Source organism: Eublepharis macularius, chromosome 14 (genome assembly GCF_028583425.1).
Source record: "Eublepharis macularius isolate TG4126 chromosome 14, MPM_Emac_v1.0, whole genome shotgun sequence".
Taxonomy (NCBI): Eukaryota; Metazoa; Chordata; class Lepidosauria; order Squamata; family Eublepharidae; genus Eublepharis; species Eublepharis macularius.
Window position 1 is genome coordinate 43,565,908 of NC_072803.1, and position 18,521 is coordinate 43,584,428.

The window sequence follows — 18,521 nt, forward strand, 5'->3', positions numbered from 1 at the left end:
GAGGCATCAGAAGAACCCCCCAAGCTGACCTCTTTGGAGCAACCAGGTATCTCCAACTGATCCCGCCCCCCCGGGGTTGGTTGCTGGCTTAGGTCCCCCAAAGTCACTGAGTCCTCCTCTCACTCATATAGTGTCTGCACATCCGCAAATGCACAAACAGTTTCTTCTCTTCTGGCAGAAGAGCAGAGGGAGGGACTTCTTCCTACCACTGAATGATGACTGTATCCCCTCATCCTGAGGACAATGAGCAAGTAGCAGCTATTCACAGGTGACACTACATTTCACATGTATGCTTAGGACTGAAGTGGAAATGCCAGACATGAAGAGCTGTGCTGCTTCCCAACCACCCACTCACTTTCCTTGGGACCAGGAAAGAAAATTTTAGCTGGATCTAGTGTCTGCAGCAGAAAGAGCTGGTAAAGTCATGAGGTGGTAGAATGTGCCACTTCACAGACTACAGATGTAGGGAATCCTATTTTCAATACTCCTTTATATTGATACTCCTTGCAAGTAGAAATCTAGCACAGAAGGCTGTAATTTTTTTTTGCATGGGGAACATTCTAAAATGACATTCTTTAATTACATCCTTCCACGGTAGCCTCAAGTGCTACACATATAAGCAGCCCATTCTGCCACGTAAGGATGCTGCCTCCTCATTTTGCTGCACAGGTAGATCAAAACTACAACCAGAGAGGCTAACCCGGGAGAACACACCCAACAGCGAACCAAAGATTCTCCCATCCCAAGATAAACATCACTAATTCAATAAATTGATTCATTAAAGTGCAATATACGTCTCCCTACACTTAAGTGCCCCCATGTAAGATGTCTCGTGTAGACAGACTCTGAGTCTTCATCGTTCACAACAAGAAACATGCTACACACTTACCGTCTGATATGGAAGCCCAGAGGTTAAAATTACTCGATCTTCTTGTCTGGCAAGCTGGAAAGAAACAACTGAGTTTTACCTGGGCAGAAGTGGGCAAAGAAAGAATGTTTGATGGCTATGAAAAGGAGTAGGGCCTTTTTCAGTGGTGGGGTCCTTCTTTAAGGGACACCAAGGACACCACTGGCATGGGGGGCTAATTTTCTTCCTGCTTTATGAAAACATACTCAACTGATGAGGGCAAAAATGAGCGCTGGGAACATGACTTTTAGTCATTTTGTAATGGAATTCTCAGGGAACTGAATGGAAGCTCAAGGTTTATAACAAAACTGGAGCCAAGGACTCAGTTACCTGAATCCAACAGTGCTACTTGCTCTTCCCTTTTCCGACCATTTTCTCTTTGATGCACCAGATCTGACTTTTATTAAGCTACATTTCTCAGATTAAGAAGATGGGAGGGGGGGGGCTTGGGAGAGGAAGGGAGAAAGGAGGAGTTTTTATCTTTGATTATCCAAGCACACATCAAAGCCGCCGGCAGTGCAGTAACCCTCCACCAGCTTTGAGTAGCCAAAGGGATGTTTGTCCAGTCTCCATAGAGACAGCAATCTGAAAACATCCTGTCTGTAGCAAGATAAAGAGCACTGGGAGGGAAACACGGAATGAGCTTTCTGGAATAAACCTTTACTGAGGGATTCAGGCAGGTGTCCCCAGGACATAGTCCTGGACCCTGTTTTCGGCAAACTTATGAAGCTGCCTTGGTCCAAATCAGATCACTGTTCAATTTAGCCCAATGCTATCTATTCTGACTTCAGGGACTCAGGCAGAGAAGGGTCCTTCCCAAAACCTGCTACCCAAGATCCATTAACTGGACATGCCAGGGACTAAACTATTTCAGCCATTCCTGGTTTTTTAAAGATGTGGAGTCAGTTCCCGATCAGCATGTCAGAACATATCTGAACCTGTGACCCCCCCATGGCCCATTTCCATCAAAAGCACTGTGCTGAGCCACACTTTCCCTGGGACGTGTGAAAACAAAGGAAAAAGGTAATTTGCACATGTTCACTTTCCCTGAACTCCAAGTAACTCCACCCCTTCCTGACAACCTGGGCCAGAGGCAGAAGGCCATGAAATCTAGCACCACACACCCCATTCCATGTTAAGCCCCAAGCTCTCTCCCTCTCCTTCCAATCATCTGAGGACTGACCTCTGCTGCCTTCCTGTGTTCATCATCATTCTCAAGCATCCAGACGTCTGCTCCAAGGCAGCGCAGATACCGCCCCAGGCCTTGGAGCATATTGTCACAGACCACGCAGAAATCCCGAATGGAGATGGGTACCAAAGAGCTTGAGGTCTCTTTTACACTTACTGCAGACTTCTGGATGGAGCAAATAAGCCACAAGGTGAGTTTATTGATTTATAACTCATCAACGTGTAAAAAAACAGAAACATGAGATGCAAAGTTATTGCTTAATCAAACAATACACAGTTTACAAGGGAGCAATGGACGGTTCAAAGTGTTTTGCATACAGCTACCACTGAGCAAGTCTTTGCCCATTTCAAACATGGCAACAAACCTCTTTGCAAGCTGACGGAATCCTTTGCTCGCTTGGCAGTTTCTTTGCCTTGACTTCGCTGCATACCTTCTTCATCTGAGGTGTTAGGATGTTAGGATTCAGGCCGAAGCCAGCTAGATCTTTCTGTAACTTTGTATAAATCTCCAACAAACAATAAGCATCCAATGCTGCAGAAATAAAAGCAACAGGTGGTCTTTAAGATTCCCTCTCTGCTACAATGGGATAATGGTATTTACTTAAATTATTTTGTAATCCCTTCACACTTTAGGATATTCTCAGGAATTCTCTCACTAATCCTTACAAGCAGCCCTGTAAGGTAGAGCAGTATTAATATCCCGACTGCAGATGGGAACTAAGGCAGAAAAGAGTAGGGGCATGCCTGAGTGAGCTCACGGCAGCAGCAAGATTTGAACTGGGGACCATGGATCAGTCTCTAGGATACCATCCTAACACTTACATAGTAATTCTCATTTTCATTTATGTTTATTAAAATATTTATATCCTAGTTCCCCTCCACCATTACTATGGCAAATTGTACCTCAAACCAGTATACAAATTGATCACATAGCAACAATAAAATCACTACAATTAAAACTACACATAAATAACAAGTGTGAGAGCACGCACAATGTCCGCCCTATCATTTCAAACTATACGTAGTTTGTTGCTGGCTCTAGACAGATTTTTAAGCAGCAACACATATGCAGAGACATACATAGGGACCTGCCACCCCCATTCCTGAAGCGGAAACATGAAGCCAGTCGGGTGATTCTGCTGATCCTGCATATCCGCTCTATGTGGTAGCAGAAGCCACAACAGCCACACCTGCATAAAGGATCTGCTCCTCTCGGAGCGGCCTCTTTTCCCAATTGGACAGCTGCTCCATTTTGTCAAGGGGTTTCCCGAGGACATGCTGTGCCAGCAGGCTGAGCCCCTTCTCTGCTGCCTTATCCTCCAGCTGTAAAGCATCCATCTTTCGGCTGCCTTTCTTCACCACTCCAAAGCATTTGGATAGCTGAAGAAGAACAGAGTTAAATCAGACAAGGACATCCCTTGTTATGTGAACAAAGTGGAAACTAAAGGTCAGACTTTATTTCATCTGTCTCAGTGTACTTTAGCTGCGGTTTGGGTATGACTAGGAGAGAAGTGGGGAAAGAGCAGCTCAAGGGTTTTGCAGGATCAAAGCCAGCTTTGGGCAATCTTTTTATGGCAATGACTATGGTCAGAAAGAGATGACAGAGGGATCAAAAACACAGAACATGAAGATTGGCAAAAATTTGCCAAATTTACCCTTTTCAAATCAACTAGACAAGCCCTCCGCCCCCCACCTCCACTCTTAGAGCAAATCTTGTTTGTTTTTTTAAAAAAACGTCCATAACTGCTGGTTATCTGGTTTCAATTGACTGAAATGATGCTTCTCTCTAGATACTAACTGTGTCACTGAGATGTTATAGATTATTTATGAACATTCCAACTGCTCATACATTTTTTAAAAACTGTTAGTGGATATAGCCTATGGATACATGCATGTATTATTGGTTCTGCAGCAAAGGGAATAGGAAGCACTATTCAAATGTGATCAGTTGTCAAAATGCCTCCAAATACCATGATCAAGTGGGGTTTATAAACTTCGATTTGCCCAAATTCCATTCAGTTGTGACATCTGAATGCATAGGGATCCAGAAACTGGTGTCCATTAGCTAGCATAAAACTGGGATTTCAAACTAGAGTTTGTAGCTGGTTTGCTAACAACAAATCCATCAACTGAAGTTTGTTGAAGTGTCTGAATTCACAAGCCAAAGTTTGTTGAGTAGCACTGCCTCTTACGACTTCCTGGTAGCAGAGACAGGAAGGATGTCCTCCCTGCTGAGAGGTAAGAAAAGAGGCAAGAAGCAGACAAACTAGCGTTTTATGCACAAACTAGGATTTGTTACTTAGGGGGTGGATAGAAGCAGTTTTTCTCTAGGCTTTCTGCACCCTCAACTTATTCCTGATTTTCTTAGCAGTTGATACACAAGCACTGGAATTGGTTTGGGTACAGTTGTTCCTCATGTCTTGCCCTCCCTCTGCATTTTAACAGTTTTGGAGTTGGTTTATTTTCTTCCTTATGTGCCCTAAATAATCAGGATTTTCAAGTGAGAGTGCTGTCATCACCAATGGCATTATAAATGGCACCACTGCACCCCTCCCTTTTTAATATTTTTAGCATATGCTTAAGTCCTTCCCCACTGGACTTTTGCAATTGTTTAAAAAGTCAAGTTCTTAATGTTATAAAAACCTACCACTGGGATAATAGATGCAGCAGTTCTCTGAATCCTCAGCTTTCATTTTTTAAAAAAAGTCTTTAGCCCCTTCTGTTGTTCAGACAGGGGCGGTGCAATGGTTTGCGGGGCTCGCGGCCGGCTGGCCGGGCACCCCCCCCCACGAGCATGCAAGTGTGTGTGCAACGGCCTGCGTGATGACATCATGTGTGATGTCATCATGGGAGCGCGAGCGCCACCGCCAGCTCGATCGCTGCGACAGGCGGCCTCCCAGCTCTCCCGCTCGGTTGCCTACGCCGCTGCAGATGCCTGCCTGCGATGGCTGCACCTGGCTGGGGGCTTTTGCTGGCAGCAGCAGCAGCACGGGGCGGGAGGGATAGGAGGCTGCTGCTTTGTGGCACACGCTCCCGCTCCCAGCGCCTCCTCCGGCACTCCATCCGGCACGCCGCGCCTGAGGCCACCGCCTACCTGGCCTCAATGGGCACGCCGGCCCTGGGTACAGATTTGCCTTTTTCCTTGAATCTTTGCAACAGAAAGGGCTAGAGACTTACTTTTGTGATGTACATGAAAGCTGAGGATTCAGAAAAATGGCTGCATCTATTATTATAATGTTAGGTTGTTATAATGCTATGAAACTGATGATTTTAAAAAATAATTAAAAGTGAAACCAAGAAGAGGAAGGAAGTTGGAAGCAGAGAGGAGTGGTTTGACTATGACGGACAACCAATCATCAGAAAGTGGGTGGGAGGTGGGTGGGAGTGGGCAGGACAAGCAAAACTGAAACATTCCACACAAAGAGGTGACTCAGAAACAGCTTTAAAAAAAAGATCGGGGTAAAAGTTGTCTCAAAACAACCAGAAAAAAATAGAGAAAACAAACAAAAACAAAGAGAGAACTAAAGGCAAAAAATGTGTGTGGAAATCAGGGAAATCAAAGCTGTATAAGGCCAGAACTGACAAAAAAACAAACCTCTGAGTGGAAAAGCCCTCTGTTGAAAAAGGGAGAGGGTCCTCTTTGACCACCGAAAAGCCTATGCTTTGGGTCATGTGTCCTTCATAGATTAAAGTAATGTGGGACAGAGTCTGTAATAACAAGCGTTGGGTAAAAGTGTGCAAAAAAGTTGGCTGAATCCAACCCTATGATCTGATAGACCAGTGATGGCGAACCTTTTTGAGCCCGAGTGCCCAAACTGCAACACAAAACCAACTTATTTATTTCAAAGTGCCAGCACTGCAATTAAACCTGAATACTGAGGTGGATTCGGTTTCGTTTTCTCAGCCATGCCGGACGCTCCTCTCGGCTGGTCCGGGAGGAAACGACTGGGCACCCTGACCGGGCGGCTGATCCGCAAGGATTAGCCCCCAGGACTCCCAGGGAGGGAGCCAGGGTCCGGGACGCTGCGGGAAGAACTCCCCGAAATCAATGCGGGGGGGGGGGAATTGCCCGTTTGTCCCTATGGAGGCCGGCAGACGTGCGCGGCGCCTCGAGTGCCGCCGGGCAACGAGAAACGGCAAATAAAAGAAACAGGCGGAAGCCCGTAAACAAGCGAATCCCTTCTGTTCTACAAGCGTTCGTGAAGGAGAGGTTGATCTGAAGACCCGTTCTTCCCCTTCGCTGAGTTCCAGAATTTTGTTGGCGCCCCCCCCCCCCAAAATGGCAGCAAAGAAGCAAAGTCCCGCTCTCGGTAAGTCAATCTCGGCTACCTCGAAGGGAGAGTCGCTCGAAGAGTTGGTGCGCAGGGCGGTGGTGGAAGCCATAAAACCCTTTGTTGACAAGCTGAACGAAACTGATCAAAGGGTGGGCTTAATTGAAAGCGAAGTGAAAACCATTAAGGCAGCAGCGGGGGGGGGCAGAGAAGTCTGCTCTGGAAAGTGCGTCACTTGTGAAGGCTACAAAAAAGGAGCTGAAGTTGGTTGAGAACCAGCTGATCGGGCTACAGATGGAACGAACGCAGACAATTTTGCGGCTCCAAAACGTGAAAGAGGAGGAAAAAGAGGATCTGTGGGAGGTGGTCTCGGAACTATTGGCGATATCCGCGAGGACGACTAAAGAAGAGGTTAAAAGCGCCATTTTGGAGGTCCGTCGGGCTTCTTCAAAATATGCAACAAAGCGACAGCTGCCTCGTGAGATCATTATTGACTTTTCATTTAAAAAGATTCGGGACACCATCCTATATAACTCATACAATGCGGATTTGGACTTTATGGGTTTGAAAGTCAAGATTTTGAAGGACGTTCCATTTCTAGTCCGGAAAAGGCGTTTTAAATATAAAAAGTTTGCAGCTCTTCTGAGGGACCATGGAACAAAGTACAAATGGTTATTCCCGGAAGGAATATGGTTTAGATATAAAGATCAGGCCTATAAGATATTATCAGAAGATCAACTAAAGGATTTTGAGAATAAAAACCCAGAACTCTGCTGCACCGAGAACGAAGAAAAGGAGGAGCCAGAGGGGGGGGGAGGAGGAGGAGAGCACCGCAACAGCAGTTGCACAGAGAGAATTGCGTCCGGGATCTAGAAGGGGGAGGAAAGTTTAATCAGAATTTGAAATGTTTATTCTCTGTATGATTAACCACTCCATCATTATCCTATGGAGATATTTTTGTATTATGACAGTATGAAAGGAAACATTGAAGTGTAGTGTTTAGTGTTTGTAGTTCATTCCCCCCCTTTTTCTTTTTCCACCCCCCTTTGTCCCTTCCCTCTCCCCTTTCCTTGTGATAGTCTTGTGTAGTGCTGTGTAGTGTTTTGTAGTTATGAAAAATAAAAAAAAATTATAAAAAAAAAAACCTGAATACTGAGGTTTTAGTTCAGAAAAAACAACTCATACAGTTGTCCCAACAAATTAACATCTCTCTCTCTCTCTCTCTCACTCACTCAGGAGCCACGAATGAAAGTAAAGCAAGTTAAATCAAAGCAGTTTGCCCTTCTTTAGACCAGCAGCCCTGCTTGCTCCCTCTCTCTCTCTCACTCGCTCAAGAGCCACGACTGAAAGTAAAGCAAGTTAAATCAAAGCAGCTTACTCTTCTTTAGAAAGCCAGCCCCAGCAGCCTCGCTGCTGCCTCCGCTTCCTGCTGCTAAAGAGACGGGCAGCAGGGAGGCAGCCTTGAGGAAAAGGAATCATGTGGGCAGGGCCAAAACCCGTGTGATCTCTGCTCAGAGCTACTGGAACGCCATTGCAGGTGTTCCCCCTCCAAATGAGCCCTGGACCTAGCGATTGGTGACTTGGCTTGCGTGCCCACAGAGAGGGCTCTGCGTGCCACCTGTGGCACGCGAGCTATAGGTTCGCCATCACTGAGATAGACTAACTGGAGTTTGTTGCACAAATGCAGCTGAAATAAAGCATGGTTTATTGTGCTAGCTTTATGGAGCCATAGTCTGTGTGTTAGGGTTGCCAAGTCCCCATAGGCTCCCAGTACTTACCTTTTGTATGTTCTTTGCGTGCACGCTCTTGGACCCAGCATGATGATGTCAGTACTGAAAGTGACATCATCACATTGGCTGTGGGAGTGCTCCTGCACCTCGCAAGTGACTGATTCTTTCAGAATTGGCATGTCTGGGGCCAAAATCAGCCCCAACGAAGCAGGGGAGCACTCCCGTGGGTGGCACAACAACATCATTTCAGGAAGTGATGTCAGCACGCTCCACTGGGAGCATGCCTGCTGCACTCTTGTCTAGGTTGTCTGCCAGTGGCGGATGATCACAAGGTGGCTTGCCATGTCCTGCTGATCACCAGCAATTGGTGGACAACGGATCTTGCATGTGCATACAGGAATATTATGTACACTGCAAATGTACACAGGTCTGTTCCTCAGCAGTTTGAACAAGAATATTTGACACAGACAGAGCCCATTCCACTCCCTTCTCACCACTGCGCTCTAGCAAGCAAAACAGAGAATTCTGGAATATCCTGCTTGACCAAGAAAACTGGAGGCATCTTCCCCAAAGGCAGAAATTCAGCCTTTTCTGCTCTTTTTCCTTACCTCTTTATGTACCACCAAGAGGTCTAGGAATCCACAGAGCTGCTTGTCCACATCTTTAAAAGAAGTACTGACCAGTGCAAGGTTGTGGAGGTCTCCTGCCATCCCATAGCCTGGAGAAACAGCACAAAAACTGCAGTCAGGACCAGGCTGAGTAAGGTAGTGGGCAACAGCACCTGAATCCTGACTTGAAGAGTTCCTGAGTTTGGTTGCTGCAGTTGACAGCTAGAGAAGGCCAGGTTCCTAGCACTTATTCCAGACCTCTGACCAAACTCAGAGCTTTGTGCTGGCTGCTAATCCTGTGATTAGCGAAACATAGGAGCTGATGTTGCACATCTCTCAATTGAAAGGCCTGATCACTTCAACCCATAGTAGTTCACTGTGGTTCCTAATTCAAGTCCTAGGATCCTCAATATCAATTTCTGTGTTTGCAGAGGGACACGCTGTTCTCCAGATACAAATCTGAGAGCCAGGACAATCTGATCCCTGATCACCAAATTGGCACAATCTACCAGTAAGGTACAATGCATATGTACCCATGTATGGCAATTTAAGACAGACAGGAAAGCCAAGTGATCATAGCAGGAAACAGCCATTACCTAACTTAGTGATGGTTGGATCAGCAAAAAGGGTCTGGAAGAAGGAGGACAGAGCCGCCTCATCCTTTCCACCCTGCCTGAGGAGCTGCAACATATCCAAGAGGAAAACCTGGCCGGGAACTGCCATCTGAACCACTGAGACTCGTGATTTTCCTCCCACAAAACCAAATGACGGTCTCCACTCCATGTCAATTCCGACAACCTGTCCAGGCTGCAAGAGGAAAAAACAAAAAGTCAGCTTCTTGGGGGAGCCAAGTCAGTACATAATATAGGATGAACATGAAAAGACAGTGTATATTTTTATTTCACTTTTCTTGAATTTATGGGACAGAGGAGTGTACATGGTATTCCCAGGAGGTTTTCCATTCAAACAGAGTCCTGGACTCTAAGCCCTATTTATCGCTCCAACCACACCACCACCCCTCCCTTGGTGAAAGGGTAGAGAGACAGTTTGGTATAGTGGTTAAGAGTGCAGGACTCTAATCTGGAGAACTGGGTTTGATTCCCCACTCCTCCACTTGCAGCCAGCTGGGTGACCTTGGTTCAGTCACAGCTTCTAGGAGCTCTCTCAGCCCCACCTACCTCACAGGGTGATAGTTGTTGTGGGGATAATAATAATATGTAAACCGCTCTGAGTGGGTGTTAAGTCATCCTGAAGGGCAGTATATAAATCAAATGTTATATCATTATCATTATCATTATTACATGGTCAGTGTTTCCCATCTGAATTCTTCTGCATTTGCTCCACACCAGGGGGAACTTTTCCCCCAGTGAGAAAGGTGTCCTTATCTCTATGAAATTATCCCCAGGAAGAGACTGGGAGTGGGCCCCCGCTCTTTCCTGCTAATTTACCCACAGGTTGGGTTTTCTTTTTCCTCAAGAGTGGCAAAGCTTTTCCTGTATGACAAGACATTTTTCCCTTCATGAACCCATGTGAGGCCACATCACTGGATGTTCAATCTGCTGTATTTGGAGAACAGTCTTCATAAGGAAGTCTGTTTTGAAATGGGTTGGTGTACTGGCCCCACACTGGGAGCTGTAAAAACAGTGTATGTTGAAAGCCAGGACTGTTTTCTTGTCATATCAGTAAGCATCTTGGATATGTGTTAGAGACGTCACTACACTGTTATATTTGTTGTTTTTGTAATTTACTTGTTGTGAGCCTTGGAGATTTGCCACTTCTATACTGGTCATGGCATTAATTAGCTTAACAACAGCCAGGGAATATGCTGCAGGAAATTAAACAAACAGCTTACACTTGAACATAAAAAGCTGCCTTATTACACTCAGACAACCACTGCTCTGTTCAGTTCAATATTGTCTTCTCTGACGTTCCCATTCAGAGAACCGGGTTTGATTCCCCACTCCTCTACTTGAAACCAGCTGAGTGACCGTGGGTCAGTTACAGCTCTCTCAGAGCTCTCTCAGCCCCACCCACATCACAGGGTGTCTGTTGTGGGGAGAGGAAGGGAAGGTGATTATAAGCCACTCCAAGACGCCTTCAGGTAGTGAAGGGCGGGATATAAAATCAACTCTTCTTCTTCGTTCAAATGGTTTTTTTCATCCAGTGTTACTCACTCAAAGCCTCCAGGCTGAAAAGTAGAGAGGGATTAAGTGTACCCAACCTGAAGCAAATGTTTCTTGCATTTCTGCACTTCTTCCCACGTCGACAGGAAAAGAACATCTTTCCTGGGAATGGGGAGCTGGTAATAATGATCCTTCCTCCAATCCGCACAGTCAGTCACTCTTTGCTTCAGAACATCATCCCTACATAATCAAGAGCCAACTGTTTTAGGCAAAAGGGAATGGGAGGACAACCCACAGCACTCCTTGCAAATAAAGTGCATTATGCTCCATGTGAAAAAGTGCTCTCCTGAACCCAGCACCAGAGCTAGATGAACGCCACAATTCTGTGAGAGCACAAACCATGGCAGGAGGCCCAAAATTAAGCATCCAGAGAATCCCAGCATTCATTTAAACAAAAAAAAAGACAACCAAGCTTCTAGCCCTTATTTTTCCAAAGATGTACTTGAAAGTACCTTGTGAAACATCAGAAGCCGGAGAGGCAACTGATTAAGAGGAAGGGCTTCACTGTCTTTGTTTCTCCTATTAGTAGCAAAACCTGAGTAGTCTCAGGGCATACCCAGTCTGAAAGTACATGATGCAGTGACCGTGATGAAACTAAACAGATCAGCCCATGGATGGTTGATGTGCCAGGAACGCTACATTCATCAGCACAGGAATCACAGTAGAAAACAAGTGGAACAGAAACTTAATTATTTGCTTTATTCATTAAACTGAGTAAGTTGGACCAAATAAAAGGAATGCTGTAACTTCATGTTATTTGCTAGAGTCAACCAGTGGGTACAGGATCTGGATTGCTAGGTCGCAGAATGTTAATTTTTATTATTTTATTGTCAGTGAAATTTTCCTGGGAGATTCCCAACTGTTTTGTGCAACACCTGAAAGAGAGAAGACACAAACAGCCTAGATGGATCAGGTCCACATCCTGTTTCCCCACTGTAGCCAATCATATGCCTTTGAGAAGCCTGTAAGCAGAACATGAAGGCAACTGGAAGCCTTCCTCTGCTGTTTCTCCAGCAAATGGCATTTAGAGGTACACTGTGAACATGGAGGCTCCATTTAACCAACATAACTAATAGCCACTGATAGAACTATCCTCCATAAATTTGTCTAGTCCCTTTTAAAGCTATCTAAGCTAGCTGTCATCACCACCTGCTGTGGCACGGAGTTCCACAAGTTAATTCTGCCTTGTGCAAGGAAGTGTTTCCTTTTGCCTGTCCTGTGTTTACTGCCCATCCACTTCAGCTCATCTTTGTTCCCATTAACAGAGAAGTCTCTTCTCCAGTTCTAGATCTGCTTGATTGAGGTGACCTGAGATATCCTCTTGGATGATTCTGCCTTAAGGTCATTATCATAGGGGACACCATTAGAGGCATGTGTGAACTGAATTTCAATGTTTGCTCACCTCAGCCTGAGGAAAAATTGGATTCTTCCTCCATATGGTTATTTCATGCATTCACAAGAGCTTGTGGCTCATTTTTTCCCACGCTGGCTGAATCCAGAGGTTTATTATTTAAAAAAAAATATTTGCTAATCTTGTGTTTAGGGGAGCGTGTGACTAATTGAGCAGGGCAGCCGCACCAAGCAGGACAAACATTCATTCGCACAGATCATCTGTGTGCACACGATGCAGTCAATATTTGTGCAAAAATATTTAGCAAAGGTGTATGAAGCCCCCTTGCGTATCTGGGAATATCCTGGATGTAAAGCAATGGAAATTGGAAAGGAGTCTGAGATGTCTCTGGATGCAGAGGAACAGGCCAGCTAGCAGCTCTTCAACCAGGTTGAGTGTGAGCTGATCAGTCATTTCTGGATTTCTGCTTTCCTAAGAATCATACATTTCATTTAAATTTTCAAACAAAATGCAGACTTCTAGTTAGTTAAGATATGCATCACACTATTGTCAGGTCTTCTTCTAGAAGTCAAAGAGGGGAAATATGCAGGGCCTTCGGGATCATAGGGGGCTTCGTGCCCCTACTCTGGGACCAGCCAAGCAAACAATTATGCAAAAATAAGTAACAAAACATGCAAATAATGGCATAATGGATTGTTTGGCTTACTCTTCACTTTCCCTCCTGTGGGGACTAGCTAAAAGGAATTTAAAAAGGAGAATTAAGAGACAAATCCCTCCAGGATGCCTGGAAACAATTTAAAACCACAGTAACTAAGGCCTGGATAGAATGCACAGCTCAAGTCAGAAAAGGTACCACCAAATCTAAAAGGATGCCTGCATGGTTACGACACGAATCAAGGAAGCCATAGAAAGCAAAAAGTCTTCCTTTAAAAAGTGGAATGTTGACCTGACTGAGGAGAACAGGAAAAAAACCCACAGATTCTAAGGGAGAAAATAATCAATCTAAGTTGATAATAAGGCGAGCAAAAAGAGAATGCGAGGGGTGGATAGCTAAAGACATTAAGACAAGCAATAAACCTTTCTCCAAATCTATCAAGAGGGAGCAAGAAACAGACTAGGGAAATGGTTGGGCCTTTGGAGGACAAAAGGAATGTAAGGATTACTTAAGGGAGAAGGGGAGCTGGCAGAGAAACTGAATGAATTCATTGTTTGTTTTCACTATGGAAAATGTGGCATATGCCCATGCTGGGGCCACTGCTTCTAGGAAAGGTGTCTGAAGAACTGAGTAAAATTGAGGTGACAATAGCTGAACTTCTAGAGGTACTAGGCAAACTGAAAACTAGTACTTCTCTAGGTCCAGATGAAATAAACCTGAGGCTTTTTAAGGAACTCAAATGTGAATTTGTTGATCTGTTAATCAGTATCACTAAAATTTGCCTCAGTGTCAAAGGACTGGAAAGTAGCAAATGTTACACCAATTTTTAAAAAGGGATAGAGGGGATCCAAGGAATTACATAGAAACATAGAGTTGGACGGGATACCAAGGGTCATCTAGTCCAACCCTGTGCACAATGCAGGAAATTCACAGCTACCTCCCCACCTCAACCCCCCCCCCCCCACACACACAACAGGGACTGCTATTCTATGCCCAGAGGAAGGCAAAAGAACAAAACAAAAAAACCCTCCAGGATCCCTGGCCAGGAAAATTCCTTCCTCACCCTAAAGTGATGATTGGCATTACCCTAGGCATACAAGAAAGGGCCATGAGAACCTAGCACCGGCTCATCCCTTCATCTCTTCCCTCTCCCAATCTGAGTCATAGAATTATCATTGCTGTCAGGCGACCATCTAGCCTCTTCTTAAATACATTCAAGGAAGGAGAGCCCACAACCTCCCAAGGAAGCCTGTTCTACTGAGGAACTGCTCTAACTGTAAGGAAGTTCTTCCTAACGTTTAGCCAAAAACTCTTTCACTTTAATTTTAACCCATTGCTTCTGATCTGACCTTCTTGAGCAACAGAAAACAGAAAACATGGAAGATGCTCCATCCTCTATATGACAGCCCTTCAAATACTTGAAGATGGCTTTCATATCACCTCTCTGTCACCTACTCTGCAGGAGAAATATACCCAGCTCCTTCAACCTTTACTCATAGGACTTGGTTTCCAAACCCCTCACCATCTTTGTTGTCCTCAGATGGATATGTTTCAGTTTGTCAACATCCTTCTTAAACAGTGGTACCCAAAACTGATCACAGTACTCCAAGTGCAGAGTAACCAGAGCAGAGTAAAGCAATACTATTACTCTGAGCGAGCTAGACACTATACTTCTGTTGATACCGCCTAAAATTACATTTGCCTTTTTAGCTACTGCATCACACTGCTAACTCATGTTCGGTGTATGATCTACTAAGACCCCTAGATCGTTTTCACATGTACTATTGTCAAGACAAGTCTCCCGCATTCTCTAATTACGATTTTGATTTTATCTATCTAAATGCAGTACTTTACATTTATCTCTGTTGAAATTCATTTTGTTAGTTTTAGCTGTTTTGCAGCCTGTCAAAATCATTCTGAATGTTTATTGTGTCTTCTATTGTATTTGCTACCCCTCCCAAGTTAGTATCATCTGCAAATGTAATGAGCAACCCCTCTATTCTTTCATCTAAGTCCATCCATAAAGATGTTGAACAACACAGGACCCAGGACAGATCGGGAGGCACTCCAGTTGTCACTCTTCTCCAAGAGGATAAGGAACCATTAACAAGCACTCTTTGGATGAAATCTTGTCAACCTGTTACAATCCGCCTAACAGGAGTAGGATCCAAACCACATTTCAACCTGTTAGCCTAACGTTTGTTTCAGGTAAATTCATAGAAATGGTTATTAAAGATAGAATTATTAAGAAAATAGAGGAACAAAGCCTGAATCCGCAAGGGAGAATCCTGCCTCACCAACATTTTGGAGTTCTTTGAGTAGGTTAACAAGCATATAGATAAGCGTGACCTGGTATATATACAGAGAACTAAGGCAGATTGTGAAGAGCTACAGGAGAATCCCTCTAAACTGAATGAGCAGGAAGCAATGTGGCAAATGAAGTTCAGTGTTGACAAGTGTAAAGGTAACGCACATTAGAACAAAAAAAATTAACTAAATATATGCTGAGGGAGTTTGAACTGGCCGAGGCCCAGATTAAAAGAGATCTTGGGGTTGTAGTGGATAGCTCAGTGAAAATGTTGTTTCAACACGTGGCAGGGTTAAAAAAGAAAAACTCCATGCTAGGGATTATCAGGAAAGGAAATGAGAATAAAACAACAAACATTGTAATGCCTTTGTACAGAGCTATGGTACTGCCTCATTTGGAATACTCTGGTCATCATATCTCAGAAAGAATATTGCAGTGCTGGAAAAAGTATAGAAGAAAGATGATGGGGTTGCAGCACCTTTCCTATGAGGAAAGGCTGAAGAATATAAGACTTTTCAATTTTATAAAAAAAAGACTACTAAGAGAGGACATGATGGAGGTTTATAAAAATATGATTGAAATGGAAAAAATTGATAGAGGGAGCTTTTTCTCCCTCTCCCAAATTTGATGGACAATAGGTTTAGGACAGATAGAAGGAAATATTTCATTACTCAGCTAGTAATTAAATTGTGGGATTCACTGACTGTGGACATAGTGATGGCCATAAGCATAGATGGCTTTAATTCATGGAGGATAAGTCCATCAATGGCTACTAGCCATGGTGAGGAAAGGGAACCTCCATATACAGAGGCAGCTAACCTTTGAATACCTGTGCTAACAAGCAGCACCTGAAGGAGGCTTTGGCCACTATGCCCTGTTTGTTGACCCTCCAAGTTGGCCCCTGCATAAAAGAGGACACTGGACTGGATGAACTGCTGGTCTGATGCAGCATTGCTTTTCTTATGTTCTTATCTCTCCTCCTGTAAAAAGAATGCAGGTAGCAGATATTGGGGGGAGGAATCCCCTCTCTGCCTGAAATCCCGTAGAGACAGTGCCATTCAGAATAGATACAATTGTGCTATAGAAACCAACAGTCTGACTGAGTACAAGTCAATGTAATAAGTTAACCTTTGATTTTGAATGTAGGGTCCTTGGGGACAAGAATACAATAATTTGCAAACCAGTACATTTTATGTTGATAGTGCAATCATATTTATGAGTACATGGGAAAAATCAGCTGTTCTTAGGCAGAACTGCGAATGACTCAGTGCTAAGTAAACACAAGTCTTGCACTTGAGGTGCTCCATGAAAAAAGAGCAACCCATCAGCTCCAACATATTGGACAAAGTGTCCAAGACAGAGCATGTGGTATGCTTCTGCTCTCTCTCTTTCTACCTCTCTTGACTTTTCAGTGTCTTCAGTTCATCCACCACTTCGCAAGGCAGACTGTCCTGAGGGAGGTTGTAATGAAGAGCCCATGTGGCCGCAGCATTTAGGTGGCAGTAACTGGCTAGCAGCTGGACTAGTTGTTCCTGAAGCCACTGATTGTCCCCGATGGTGTACTACAAAGAAAAGAGAAACCAGAGTCAGTCAATGCAAGGTATATTTCCATGAACAAGGAAGTCTCTTGGGATACTTTTCATTACTCAGAAGTAGTTCATTTAAGAAAAGGCTGGCAATCCCTGCTCCAGAAAGATACATAACATATTTTCTCAATTCATTCCAAGAACAACAAAGAGGCATCCCACTTGCATCTGTGGGACACCCCCATTACCACTGGGTCCCACCATCCTGCTCAACCTTTTGCCCAGTTGGTGAGAGCTCCTTCAACTAGATTGTGCTTTTGGGGTTCTGGTAATATTTTAGGATGGGCTGCATCAAATAATCCCTACTTCCTCAATGGAGATGGTATGGCTCATACAGAACAGAATCTTTTTTTTTTAATTTTTTTTTATTGGATTAGAAATCTCTATAATATCTATTACAATCAATTTCCTTTAAATATTCTAGTTCTAACCCCCTCCCTTCCCCCCCTTTTGTTGACTTCCAACAGTTTTCCAACCCCTTATCCGTTTTTTCCCCCTACTCATTTCAAACTTATTTTATTCTATTAAACATATACTTTCACTCTCTTCTAAGCTTCTATTATAACACAGTGCTATCTCTATTCCCTTTCCCACTTAACTTATCGACTAAATGTTACATTCCTGGCATATATTCTTTAATAATAACAGTCATTTGTCTACTTTTGTACTCCATATTCTATCTTATTTCATTCTTGTCTCGTCAATATGGGGCAAACAATTTGTCCCTTATTCTGCATAACTTTAAGTACTTCTATAAGCATTGTATACATTCACTGTAAGTCAATCAATTTAACTCATACTCTATATGTTGCTCTTTACTTCCTTCTATCTTATATTCATTCTGTCTTAGTTATATAATTTCTCCATTATACAATTATCTGCCAGAAATAAAATTAGTTAATTTCTATCCTTATAATTCTTATAGTAACACCTCTATTACTTAGTACTATGTATAGTAGTCAAATAAAATATTTGCTTAGAATTTCTCATTTAACTCTCCTCCCCTCGGTAAAGTCACTTCCCTCTTCTTTTGTTGTATTTCAGTGATTTTCAAACTGCCACAGTTCTCCTCCCACCTCCCATTTTTTCACCAAATATTGCTTCAACTTTTCCCAATCCATGTTGAACTGTCCTGGATCAAGGTCTCTCAGTTTTCTTGTCATTTTGTCCATTTCCGCCATGTACAGCAATTTGTAAATCCAGTCCTCGATAGTTGGCACTTCTTGTACTTTCCACTTTTGCGCATACAACAGCTCATACAGAATAGAATCAATGCTACCCAGGGTCTCCCTGCTCTATGAGGCACAGAAAGCAGGATATAATCAAACACAGAAGTTTAATTTCCAACACTTCACCTCCTGCAGCTTCACACACACTTTGGTCATCTTTCCACTAGCGAAACCAGGGTCATCTTTACACATCTTGGCATAGCAGAACAAGGGACATCTTCACGACGCAATTTCTGACATCATGCCACGAAAACAGAATTGCGCCTTGAAGACACCCTCATTTTGTGAGTTTAGGGCTATGCCGAGACATGTGAAAACCTAGCTCAGAGACTCAGCACTTTGTCAGTGTACCCAGCCAAGCCTTTGAACGGGCCAGTCCTACAGTCACATTCAGGATTCAAATGGTCACATTTTGGTGCTTCTTCCTTTCCAACACTCTTAAGCAGCCCTGCCCTAAGTAACATTTCAAAAAGTCACCCATATACGTTTTCCTTGACAAACATGT

At 43.8% G+C, this 18,521-nt stretch overlaps 1 protein-coding gene across 7 annotated transcripts in view; it reads right to left on the reverse strand.

Moving 5' to 3' along the window:
• The window catches only part of EXD3 (exonuclease 3'-5' domain containing 3), a 185,511-nt gene that overhangs the window by 104,866 nt on the left and 62,124 nt on the right, over nucleotides 1–18,521 (reverse strand). For all 7 annotated transcript variants that reach the window (XM_054997558.1, XM_054997559.1, XM_054997555.1 and 4 more), the window contains exons 11-18: nucleotides 16,597–16,763; nucleotides 10,926–11,067; nucleotides 9,301–9,511; nucleotides 8,705–8,814; nucleotides 3,286–3,475; nucleotides 2,461–2,627; nucleotides 2,091–2,261; nucleotides 890–943 (exon numbers count right to left, since the gene is read on the reverse strand). In XM_054997558.1, the coding sequence (XP_054853533.1) occupies nucleotides 890–943; nucleotides 2,091–2,261; nucleotides 2,461–2,627; nucleotides 3,286–3,475; nucleotides 8,705–8,814; nucleotides 9,301–9,511; nucleotides 10,926–11,067; nucleotides 16,597–16,763 (1,212 nt within the window). The remainder of the gene's footprint in view (nucleotides 1–889; nucleotides 944–2,090; nucleotides 2,262–2,460; nucleotides 2,628–3,285; nucleotides 3,476–8,704; nucleotides 8,815–9,300; nucleotides 9,512–10,925; nucleotides 11,068–16,596; nucleotides 16,764–18,521) is intronic.